Here is a 13,542-nt window from a genome sequence, read left to right on the forward strand (position 1 = left end):
TGAAAAGATTACTTCAGTACCGGTTTAGTTAAAGAAAATTTTCTTTTATAACATAATAGTTAATAATATATTAAAATATCTTGTTTTAATAAACAAAATATTTACAAACAAACCGGTTTAACTTTGCATGAAGAGATCAAGCAAAAATGGTTTAATGTATTTTTTTTTTTTTTTAAATTATAATATGCTTTAATTAAACATTTACCTGTGGTTACTACTTTCTGTTTCACTCTCGAAAAAATGTACGAAAAAATATTTTGCGTAGAACTATTATTACTTCCAAATATTGGGAAAGCACACTAAAATATTTAATTGGACGCGTAAAAATTGAGGAATTATAAAAATTTAATGCAAAAATAATGAGGTATGTTAAATAAACTATTATTTAAATAAATTGGAAAAAAACCCTTAAAAATATTTACAAAACTGTTTACTTAAAATTAAAACGAAGTGGTCATTTCGATCTCTTAAATAAACATAATCATATATGGTGAATTAATCATAAAAAAAAAAAAAAAGAAAAGATATGTCTCCTGAAAAAATATGTCTCTTGTGAACATTTTTGCCGTCCTCCATGGCGCGAGTGGTAGCGTCTCGGCCTTTCGTCCGGAGGTCCCAGGTTCGAATCTCGGTCAAACATGGCATTTTCACACACGCTACAAATCATTCATCTCATCCTCTGAAGCATGAAGCAATAACTAACTCGGTGGTCCCAGAGGGAGGTTAAACAAAAAATTACATCATCAGTATATTATACTGAGGATAAATTATAAGTAATAAAGCTAAGTAAATAAATTAAACAAAATATTAAAATTTATTACAATACTTGCCAATGGTGTAATATTTTTAATATTTTTTTTTTTTTAAATACGTGAAAAAACAAACAACTACTATAGTTTTAGAAAATCCCAAACTTCGCCTACCATTTAGCTAATTAAAAATATCATTTTTAAAAAATACACGTAATAAACGTGAAATAAATAATTAGAAAACTATTTTTTGGATATTTTATAGAGTATAGTATACTATACAAAGGAAAGTTTGCTGATCGGGTTAAATTTTTCATGGTTTAAGTAGAGCTTAACGTTTCATGTCCTCTTATAAAAAAAAAAAAAAATATATATATAATTTTAGCACTGAAAAATTCTGTAAGGATGTATTTACATATTTCCTATACATGTTGGCCTATTTTTTGCTTGATAGACTGAACGGACTAATTTTGATGAAATTTGATATTGATTTTTTTGATATTAGCATTGCAACCGCTTAATTTTAATCACAAACGGTCAAGGGGAAAGGGATATCTCATGGTTTCCGTATCTCAAAATCTTTCTAAAAAGGGAAGTAAATTTTTTCATTAAATTTAATCCCCTCTCCCGTGGTTAAGATATATTCAAGCCCCCATACAAGGAGAATTTTTTAATTTTTTAGGCTCAAAGGTACATTCTTATACTAATTAATTAGACGATATCATTACACTAATTTATTTTTATTATGTATTCAGGAAATTTAATGCGGGGATGTGGGATAATAATTCTATTTTTTTTTCCATCACTTATGATATTTTCTTGATATTTTCTGACCAAATCAACCGATTTTTATGAAATTTTGTAAGATCATTATTATGTAGAATGTCATCCTACAAAAGAAATTTTGAGATACGTTAGCATGGATCTCGTACGCAAATTTTTATTCAAAGAATAGAAACATTTTTTTGCATACATATTTAAATATATATACATATATTAAACATATATATACATATATAAATTACAGTATATAAATACTGTAATTTCTATTTAATTTTTCCAATTTATTTAAATAATAGTTAGTAGCATAACTCTTTACTTTAAATTAATATTGTACTGATTTTACAATTAGTATTTTACGCTAAGAATAGTCGATATTTTATCTTCAATGATGCTTCATCGTCTGCAATTGCCGATTCAAACAATGATAAACGAAAATCATTTTAAAAAAACTTTCCCCAAAACACTTTTTTTTCTTAGTTCATTATACTCAAATGAAAATTAAAAGTATTTTATTTATTTATTTATTTTTATTTATCGGTCTTATAAAACCAATCAAGATATAAACAGTACCGTTAATTTTTATTATTACGACCAAATTTTATCGTAAAAATTAATTAAAAGATCTTCTTTTAATTAAACTTGAAAATACTCGTGGTTTTTGCAGAATCAGAGAACAATTTGATTAATAATTCAGTTATGATATCGATAATAAAAAATAAAAAAATAAATGTAACGTATTTACCTGAATATGAAATAAAGTGTCTGGCCACAATGATAACGTAACCGTTGTAGAATCAGTAAAGAGATTACCCTGTATTCCGCCTCCATCTACCTGCCATGTGACAAGGTAAAGCGCTCGAGAACGTCTAGGTTCCCAGGTCACTTCAGCAAACACAATTACTTGTTGATGGATTACCGACAATTCTCGAAGATTCCAACTTCCTTCCTTAAAAAATAAAACATAATTAACTGTAAAATATTTCACAGATAAAACCTTATATTTTAATTAAATATTTTTCACAATTAAATTACCTTTAATGATTTTTAATTCTTCAATATTTTTATTAATTTTATTGTTTAAGTATAACACTTTTTATAAGTTAAGCTGTTGTAAAATTTATTTGAATATATTTTACTGGGGTAAAGCAAACAGCTGAATTCATTGGTAAAAGAGAAAATCAGTTTTAAAATAAATAATTAAATTAAAATACGAAGAAATATAAAGAAGGGTAATTAGAAAATACATTTTAATAAGCAGGATCTTTCTATATTAGACAGGTAAGAATTCTGTGTAATAAAATTACGAGAATAGACGAAGATACAAATCAAAACCAGACTAGTACAAATAAGAAGGTCTTTCAAACGAAAACAAAGAGTTTGCAAGCACCAAATATGGATTTATAAATTACTAAAGAAATTCAAGAAAATACTTATGTGAAGTAACCACTGATTGATAACTTATCATGGACAATAAGAGAAACAGAATGAATAAAATACAGGCCTTTAAATGCGGAATTATAGGAGAAAATTGAAAATTAGGTAGGTCGATACTTTAATAAAGGAGAGAATTTTGTAGCAGTATCAAATAATGAAATAAATCAGGTCGATGTATCGTATATTAAGACAACCACACATAATTAATTTGGTCATAAAGAGATATTTAAAAAGTAAAAACTACAGAAAAAGATAAAAATTGCATTATTTAAAATGGATAACTGAAGTTGCAGGATATGATAATTATGCTTAGGTTAAAAGAATTACACGAAATATAAACGAATAGAAAAGAAATTACGATTACACCAGTCAATTAGCTGATGATGGTACTTAGAAAATGTAAGACTGTCAGTGTGAATTTATGACATCACTTGTCTTTGAGTACTAATGCATCCAAAAATATAGCTCCACTCTATTCTGCTTGTTAATTTACCGAACAATTTGGAATTTTGTGAGTTTACAATAATACCGAAAGCTAAACTTTATAAAATATTATAAAAAGTAATTTTTTTAAAATTAATTATTGTGTACACACACACATACACATACACACACACACACACACACACACACACACACACACACACACACACACACACACACACACACACACACACACACACACACACACACACACACACACACACACACACACACACACACACACACACACACACACACACACACACACACACACACACACACACACACACACACACACACACAATTAACTAATGAAAAATAAATTTAAAATAAATAAATTAGATTCCCGAAACGCTTAAATTAATTACGAAGAACGGCTAATAAGGTCAAATAGGACGGTTGAACATTTTTTATTGTAAATTTCCCTTTACTAGATGTAAATGAATATCCTGGTAACTGATGGTATCGGTAACACATTTACATTATTTCGTGGATTTGAAGTTGACCAATTCTTCCATCTTCAATCGAGATAAGAATACATGTTTATTTTTCTGAGGTAATTTTACACCATCGAGTAGAAAAAAAATGTATAAGATTAATTCTACATTTTATAGGAATATAATAAATGATAGGGAAATTATTTCTAGGTTATTAGTAGGGTTTGTTTGCTTACATTTTAATTTAAATTCTTTATGAATGTTCTGCAAAATATAAAATTAAATTAAATATTTATAATAGCTAAAAACAAAACTAGGTAAATATCATTAATTTTTATTTAATAAATGATACGATTTTCGGAATGCGAAAAAAATAAATTTTACTACATTTAAATTCTATAACATTTTTATATAAATAATAAGTAAATAGCTAAGAAACCCTAATGTTTTTCATTTTTACTTAATTGTGACTTAATTGTGATCACTAAAAATTTCAGATTTCAACGGAAATATCCATTTTGACCATCCCTGAATCCATTTTGACTAGATTCGGCGTGTCGTCTGTACGAATATACGTCTCTCGCATAACTCAAAAACGATTAGCCGTAGGATGTTGAAATTTTGAATTTAGGGCTGTTGTAATTTGTAGTTGTGCACCTTCACTTTTGCAATGGACTGAACCAAAAGAATAAAAAAAAGCCCAAAATCAAAAAATTCGGATTTTGGAGTTTTTTTTAAGTGCAGTAATATGCCCTCATTGAGAGCATTTCAACGATGTATCATAAATGGTACTTATTTTCATTGCTTTCAGAGTTATAGCTAAATAAAATTTTAATTAATGAAATATTTGGATCTTACAGGAGAAGGCACATCGGTTCGAATCAGACTTTATCTCTTTTTTTAACTTTTTAAAAATTTAAAAACAAACTGTAAAATAAAACTAATAAATAAATCAATAATAACAATAAAAAATAAATAAATTTAAAAAAATCAGAAGTTATTAATAAAAAAATTCTATGTACTTTTCATTTAAAAAAAAAAGTGTATATGTAATTTAATAGCCGTACAAGGAAGTCGTGTGGTGTTCACATTACACTTTTTATTAACAAAATTTACCTCAAACATTTTAGAATTTAAACTAAATTTAACAATTTTTTATTGACAAAAATGAAGAAACATTTCAATACGGAATTGACAAATGTTATCGCCTATATCGTCATTATTTTTGGAGTCTTTAGGAGTTACTTTTAGGAATACTTTTTGTACGTACACTTCAATCGCATATTTTTTATTTTGAGGCACCAAATTATAATCTTCCGTATGAAAAGCTGAGATGCGATTAGTTCTCTCTACGGAGATTGAAAAATAAAACTGGAATGGAAAGTGGAAGTTTGCAGATGATTCCAAAAATGTAATTCGTATTGAAATTTCAATTAGTCGTAAATTTTACCGTAAGTGTGAAATTATTTCTTATCGTAATTAATTTTTAATTTAAAAAAATTGTACCGTAATTTTTTTGCTGAAGAAATTATATCTGCAATGTTGCTTTTCCATTAGAATATTAATGATTTATTTATATTTATTTCTTTTATAGAAAAATATTAAAGATAAATTAATTATAACGATTGTATATAATTAATAATTTTAATCGATTAACTGTCTTTTTTTAACGGTCTTAAAAAGAAATCTTTCACAGAGCTAACTCTATCTGAACAAATTAATGCATATAAATTTAATTAAACACAGTGTGTGATCATCTTCATCATAAAATTGTGGTTTGAAAGATTAGCTGAATAAGTCCAGCGGGTGCTTACATTATACATACATACATGGAAATCGATCAGAATCATGTAATACATGAAATGAAATGTGGAGTACCACAAGGTTTTAAGATTGGTCCGCTGCTGAGGAGCGTGATGTTTGATGGCTTCGAAATATGTTTCTCCTAAAAAATGCCGAGCTAATAGATTTTTCAAACGACGCAGTAATGGTATCTACAGCAGAATCGACAGATAATTTGGAGGTTGTTGTCAACGATGTTTTGTCACGTATGAAATACTGGCTGACAATCAGAGATTTCAGTATAGCCATAAAAAAACGGGAGCTATGTATTACGTCACAGACTGATGATCAGAGACCAGTGCGTCTCTGTCAACGTTAATGCTTATCATCCGAGGAACGAAGGCATCCAAATGTAGACTATTTTCCAGCGTAATCGACTAGAAAATTCTTTATACAACACCGGTGGGCGCTGGAGTATTAGAAACAGTGCACTGAAAGTAAAAATGGCGTCGATACAAAGGTGAGGCTCACTTACAGTAGTAAAAAGAAAAACAATTTTTTTCAAATTATGGATTGGTATTGTAAAGCGCTTAATTAGTGTTATCAAGTACACCACTGATTGACATATTAGTATTGGAAAGACAAGTAGTGTATGAAATGTTAACAAAAGAGTTGAATGCAGACTGTGAAAAAGAATCGATACGAAAGAAGCTAAGTATTAAAAAAAAACACGTGAGACAAAAACAATTTTAAATAGATGGCAACAAAGATGGGAAACAGACAAAACTGGAAGATGGATGTATACTTTAATTCCTACTATAAGCGATTGGATCGACAGAAAACACGGTAAAGTAAACCATTTTCTTGTGCAAGCACTAATGGGTATAACTGCTTTAAAAGCTAAGTGAAAAAATTTATCATTTTAGAAAATGCAGTCTGCATCTATTGCGCAGACAAAGAAGATGACGCGACACAGTATTTTTAAATATAAAACAAGGGAAACGGTAGGTAGGCAGGCCGAGTGTCAAAAAATAAATAAACAGATTTCGCTGGAAGGTATTGATTGTTGCACTGATTCTGGAAACTGAAGAAAACTGGAACACCATGCAAGAGTATTTAGTAAAAAGTATTTAGTATTTAGAAGTATTTAGAATGATGATAAATTAAAAAGAAAATGTGTACTTTGAATTTAAAGAAAAAAAAACAAAAGTAAGGGAACCATTGTGAAGAGCTAATACCAATCTCCCATGAAGTAATATTTAAATGTGGTTCCGTGGGAGGATAAGAATGGTCTTAAATTGGGTGGGGGTTTCAGTGGGTGAGAGCCCCACACGAAAGAAGATCAAACTTCCCCACCAAAAAAAAAACAAAAAAACATCGTCTTTTCATTGTCTAATAAATTAATTGTTACATGATTTTTGTGAGATTCAATAATTATTTTGTATTTATTGCTGAATCTTGAAACTTCTTTTTTCACGATAGAAATGTTTATTTATCTATATGGATGATTTTAATTGTAATTTTGACTGGAAACGCTGAATTATTTTAAACTTTGGATTGTTATTATGTTTGAATATGACGAGTTTCTCCATAACTGGTCCTCCTCACATATTCAGTCAATTTTTTAAACACAAACTGTACACAAGACACCCCGTTACGACAAAGTACATAAGATATATTACGATAAACGATTGACAATAAAGGATATCTTAATAACCGTTTGCTTATATCATATCTTAAGCCTTTTCTTATAAAATATTCCTAGACATTTTATTCGATTATAAATGATTTTAAATTATAGTATTTAACATCAGTAGTTGAAAAACTAGAGTGGTAATTGAAAGCAACATTTTTAATCGATTAGAAATACATAATTTTTTTTAACTACCGAATCATCGCTATGCATTCTTCAGAGGATGAGATGAATAATTTGTATCGTCTATGAAAATGCCATGCCTGACCGGGATTCGAACCCGGTACCTCCGGATGAAAGGTGAAAAATATAATTACAACTGGAAAAAACCACGGAATTACTAATTATATAATATAATTTACTTACGGGAATTACCTGCTAATTTCTTAGTAAGTAGTGTAACCTTGTCTACAATAAGTTATTTATAAAATTGGAGCGATTAAAAAAAAGAGATGTAGCTTAAATCACGAATAAAAATCTGGAAATTCCCCAAGCAGATCAGATAGCATGTTAACGACCAGTTTTTTTGTCTCATCATCTATTTACTTATTTTTTTGTTACGTTAACTTTTATTTATAGGATTAATTAATTATTATTAAAATAATAATTTCATAGTTGAATCTTCTATAAAATAGAAAAATTATCATGACGTAACAAAAAATAATTTAGATTTCTGATAATAGGAATAAATTAATTTCTATTAATATTACATTTTTAAAATAATACTACGAAATTTCCCTTTAAATATTCTTTAAAGCATTAATCTATATTTTTAAAAGCGTTAATATTAATTTAAACAACAAATAAACATTTGTAAACATTTTAAAAATGTTAAACATTTAATGTAATAAACATTTGTTTATTTAGCTCCGTAGAATATAAATCTGCTGAAAAAAATCATTTTAAAAAAGTAAACATAGAATCTACTTTATTTTTATTAAAATACTTCATTTTTATAACGTGAGAAATTAAACAAATATATACGCCCTGTGTGTACAGACCGCCTTACGATGAACTGGAAAGACTTTAAATATTTGTTCTACCAAGGAAAATGAAGGAAAAATTCATATAAACGTAGATGCGGGAAAAGGATTTTTCTGCTTCGTTTCGTATTTGTTTTGTTTTTAATAAAAGATACATTTTTTTCAAAATTTTCTTCATGTTAGTCAAAATTATTTACATTTAGATTTTTTCCAGAATTTTTTTTTTATCTTCTGTTATTTGACTGATTTGATGCAGCCCACCCCCAAGATTCCCTATCTAGTGCTAGTCGTTTCATTTCGGTATACCCCCTACATCCTACATCCCTAATTTGTTTTACATATTCCAAACGTTGCTTGCCTATACAAATTTTTCCTTCTACCTGTCCCTCTAATATTAAAGCGACTATTCCAGGATGCCTTCATATGTGGCCTATAAGTCTGTCTCTTCTTTTAACTATATTTTTCCAAATGCTTCTTTCTTCATCGATTTGCCACAACACCTCTTCGTTTGTCCCTTTATCCACCCATCTGATTTTTAACATTCTCCTGTAGCACCACATTTCAAAAGCTTCTAATCTTTTCTTCTCAGGTACTCCGATCGTCCAAGTTTCACTTCCATATAAAGTACGCTCCAAGCATATACTTTAAAAAATCTTTTCCTGACGTTTAAATTAATTTTTGATGTAAAAAAATTATATTTCTGACTAAAGGCTCGTTTCGCCTGTGCTATTCGGCATTTTATATCGCATCCACGTCATTCATTGTTCCTTCTAAATCCGTTTTACTCTCAGCTAGAATTACTATATCATCAGCAAATCGTAGCATGTTTATCTTTTCACCTTGTACTGTTACTCCGGATCTAAATTGTTCTTTAACATCATGAACTGGTAGTTCTATGTAAAGATTAAAAACAACGGGGATAAGGAACATCCTTGTCGGACTTCCTTTCTTATTACGGCTTCTTTCTTATGTTCTTCAATTATTACTGTTGTTTGGTTCCTGTAAATGTTAACAGTTGTTCTTCTACCTCTGTATTTGAACCCTAATTTTTTTAAACATTTTATTCCAGTCTACGTTATCGAATGCTTTTTCTAGGTCTATACCGGAGGCTAAATAGGAAAAGAAAGAAAAAGGTCTATAAATGCCAAATATGTTGGTTTGTTTTTCTTTAAGCTTCCTTCTAATATTAATCTGAGCGCTGAAATTGCTTCCCTTGTCCCTATACTTTTCCTGAAACTAAATTAATCTTCTCCTAACACTTATTCCATTCTCCTCTCAATTCTTATGTACAGAATTGTAGTTAAGATTTTTTATGCATGGCTAGTTAAGCTAGTTGTTCTGTATTCTTCACATTTATCTGCTCTTGCTTTTTTGGTATCATGACCATAACACTCGTTTTCAAGTCTGTTGGAAATTCCCCCTTTACCAGAATTAAGTTCTTTAAAAATTGTATTACAAAATATTATTTGTTTATTGAAAATTTAACGAGGTTATTATGCGCCAATTCTAGATAATTGTGTTTTCTGTAATCAATTGCTTCGTATTTTAGAATAATTTTCTCAAGAATTATTAAAGAAAGAATTTGGGATTTGATTTATTTAATCTTTTAGATCAAAACCTACATAAATCCGTGAAATTTACAGTCTAAATTTAAATTCTTAGACTTCATTTTATCTTTATGGCAGAAATCAGGGACAAATACTTTCCAAACTATAATTCGAAATTGAAGCGTTGCTGGATCAAAGTTTATATGATTTTTTTATTTATTTTTACTCATATAATACATCATGAAATTTTTACCTTGTAAATTGACCTAAGACCTTGTAAACTGTTATAAGTATCCTTGAAAATATTGTTAAAATAAAATTTTATAAATAATCCTTTTTTTAGATTTCATAGGAATTTAAAAAAAAAATATATATATAATAATAATAATTAAAAAAAAGCTTATAAAATTGTGAAAGGTTAATTAAGAATAATTATTGAAATGTTGTTGATATTTACTTACACTATTATTACTGTTAAGTTCATACAAGACCGTTGTTAAGTGTTACATATAACGGAACTGATAAACAAATGTTAGCTTTTATTGAGCCATTTATTTATATCCACGAGATAGGTAACTTCTCTCTCTCCTTCTCTCTCTCTCTCAAACCCGAATGGAACAAAACGCGATGCTTATATCGCTGTTTTTAAATGGGATTTTCAAAACGCTAGTTTTATAAATGTACCTACAATATAGATAGGTTGAAAACAAGTACCGTATTTTAAAATTACTGTGTATTTTTGGTTGTTTATGTGTAAACTGAATACGAAAACAAAAATTATATAATCATCAAATAAGGGAATATTTTCTTTCTTGAATTCTAGCTTCGGGCTTAAAACTCAAATAAAGCAATCTTCTATCCGTTCTATATTATTCTTCTATCTTCGTTTATTTACAATCTTTATCTCTCTCTCTCTCTCTCTCATTCTCCGCTAGCGTATCTCTCTTTACACTTAAAGCAGTATTCAAACTTAAGTTACCCAACAGATTTATTGACCAATTAAAATACTGTAACTGCAACTTAACGCAGTTTGTACGTCGAATAAGATACGATATAATCATCGAACTATGTTACCTGTTCGGTTTTTATTTCCTTTATTATTTTTCTTTTTTTTTTAATAAAAGTAATTTTACTAATGTATTTATTCATTTAAAACATAAAATTACGTGGTAAAAATGATGATGAAAAAAGTTAATATAAATTTTAGTTTAAATAATAATATGATATTTTATTAAAATATTAACAAATAAATTCTGAGTTAAATTTTTTTCTCTTTTAACGCTGATTCATATAAAATTAGAACACACAAATACAAAAATTAAATATTATTGATTTTTTCTTTCCTTGTTTCACCAAATTTGTCTGAACAACATTTGTTACTTTAAATAATAAGCATATATCCGGGAAAATATAAAATGATTGTTTTATATATTCAAAATTTAATTATTCCTGGTGATAACAAAGTATCTGGATTCTTAGATATCTTTTTAATACTTAAAAATATGGAAATGAAATATAACGAATGCTTTTACCTCAAAACGATTTATTATTACATGCTTTTATTTAACTCAAAACATTTTTTTTCATGTTTGTCCTCAAATCTTGCATTCTTAATATAACATACTTCCTAACATTGCTGATTGATGAAATTTTGCACAGTTATTAAGGTTGGAGGTGACAATAAAGTACTCCACCATTACTTTTGTAAACATCCTCCGTACGAGAGTAAATTAAGGGTGCAGATGTAATAATTTAACATACTGACATTGCCTATTGATGAATTTGACAACTTCAAATTAACAGGAAGAAAACCTTGCAATAATGATGCATTATCGGTGATGGATCGAATGAGAAACATTTTATAAAAAAAAAGAATGTAAATGCAGTATAGTCTTGTACAGTCTCAGGTTGACATTTCTGAGATGTGTGATTAATTTAAACCCAACCACCAAAGAACACCGGTATCCACGATCTAGTATTCAAAACCGTATAACAGTAACTGACTTTACTAGGACTTGAACGCTGGAACTGACTTCCATATCAGCTGATTTGCGAAAACGCGTTCACTACTAGACCAATCCGGTTGATAATATGAATCTACCAGAATCTACACGCTATTTAAGTTGAAATAAAACTTAAAAATGTCTTAAATTTCAATTACACGTAGTATGAAAAGTGGGCTGCTTCCATAAAGGGCCAAATATCTTTTCTTTTTAACTCTTTTCCACGGCTTTTTAAGCTTAATTTAAAGGAGGGATTTTTTTACAGAAGTCAATAAAGAATTTAATGATTTTTCATCGAGTTAAATTCTATATTAAATAAGTAGATTTTTTGTTTACGCTAACATGTATGTTTTCTGAAAAAGGTAGGCTACTATTGTTGACATCTTGAGTCAAAGAATTCATTTAAACATAGTCTGACAATAATGATATTCCCTTACGCAACCGCTATCTCCATGGATTTACGTCCCAGGCCTTCTCCTCCGTCACCTTCCTTTTTTCCTGTTTAGCCTCCGGGAATTACCGTCAGATATTACTTCAGAGGATGATATGTATGAGTGTAAATGAAGTGTAGTCTTGTACAGTCTCAGGTCGACCATTCCTGAAATGTATGTTTAATTGGAACCCAACCACCATAGAACACCGGTATCCACGATCTAGTATTCAAATCCGTTTAAAACTGATTGCCTTTACTAGGACTTGAACGCTGAAACTGTCGACTTGCAAATCAGCTGATTTGGGAAGACACGTTCATCATTAGACTAACCTTTTTGGTTCTTTTAGTAATCCTAAATTAGTGGTTTTGTACCAAAAAAAAGCCATTTCCAAATAGATCCATGCGTTAAATTTTATTTTTTAATTTGAACAGTTATTTAAAAAGTATTGTTAGCCTTCGTTTGAAACAATCTGTGAAAAATATCCGTTTCGCTTAGAATAGTCGTAAACAAATGGTTTTTACGTTAATTATTTTTTCAATGCCTTTTAAAATGATCTATTACGGTCTTACCTTTTACGTTAAAAGGTTAAGTTAAAACAGATCGTTTTGAGAAAAAATCTTTACATATATTTAATTTTTTTATATTTTATCGTTGAATACTATTTATGGGTTGTCTTACTTAGTTGAAACTTTGTGATACGTGTCAAAACGTATTGCAAATACATGTGGACGTGGTGCGATATTATTATATTCCGCTTTGTCATTTTTTTATTTAACAGATTTCAAAATATTATGCTAATATTTTACCGTAAAAACGTAATTAAAGATTCAATTTTTGCTAACATATTATAATTTTATTGAAAAATGATTGATTCCAGCAACAAACTTCATGAAAAGGTTAACACAATTAATGAAAAACGTACAATTGCAATAATAATTCAATAAAAATCTGATGTGGATACCACATGACTTCCTATACATATTAAATTACATATACAATATCCGGCCTCCATGGCGCGAGTGGTAGCATCTCGGCCTTTCACCCGGAGGTCCTGTGTTCGAATCCCGGTCACGCATGTCATTTTTCACACACGCTACAAAACATTCATCTCATCCTCTGCGGAAAAAATGCTTAACTGCGGACCCGGAGGTTAAACAAGAAAAAAATACAATATTATAATACAATTATATGTATATATATACACAATATACATG

At 28.8% G+C, this 13,542-nt stretch overlaps 1 protein-coding gene across 1 annotated transcript in view; it reads right to left on the reverse strand.

Annotated features, from left to right (window-relative positions):
- Positions 1 to 13,542, reverse strand: part of LOC142331238 (uncharacterized) — a 369,144-nt gene that overhangs the window by 28,964 nt on the left and 326,638 nt on the right. The window contains exon 6 of the mRNA XM_075376992.1: positions 2,275 to 2,478. Coding sequence (XP_075233107.1) covers positions 2,275 to 2,478 — 204 coding nt within the window. The remainder of the gene's footprint in view (positions 1 to 2,274; positions 2,479 to 13,542) is intronic.

Source organism: Lycorma delicatula, chromosome 10, assembly GCF_047948215.1.
Source record: "Lycorma delicatula isolate Av1 chromosome 10, ASM4794821v1, whole genome shotgun sequence".
Classification (NCBI taxonomy): domain Eukaryota; kingdom Metazoa; phylum Arthropoda; class Insecta; order Hemiptera; family Fulgoridae; genus Lycorma; species Lycorma delicatula.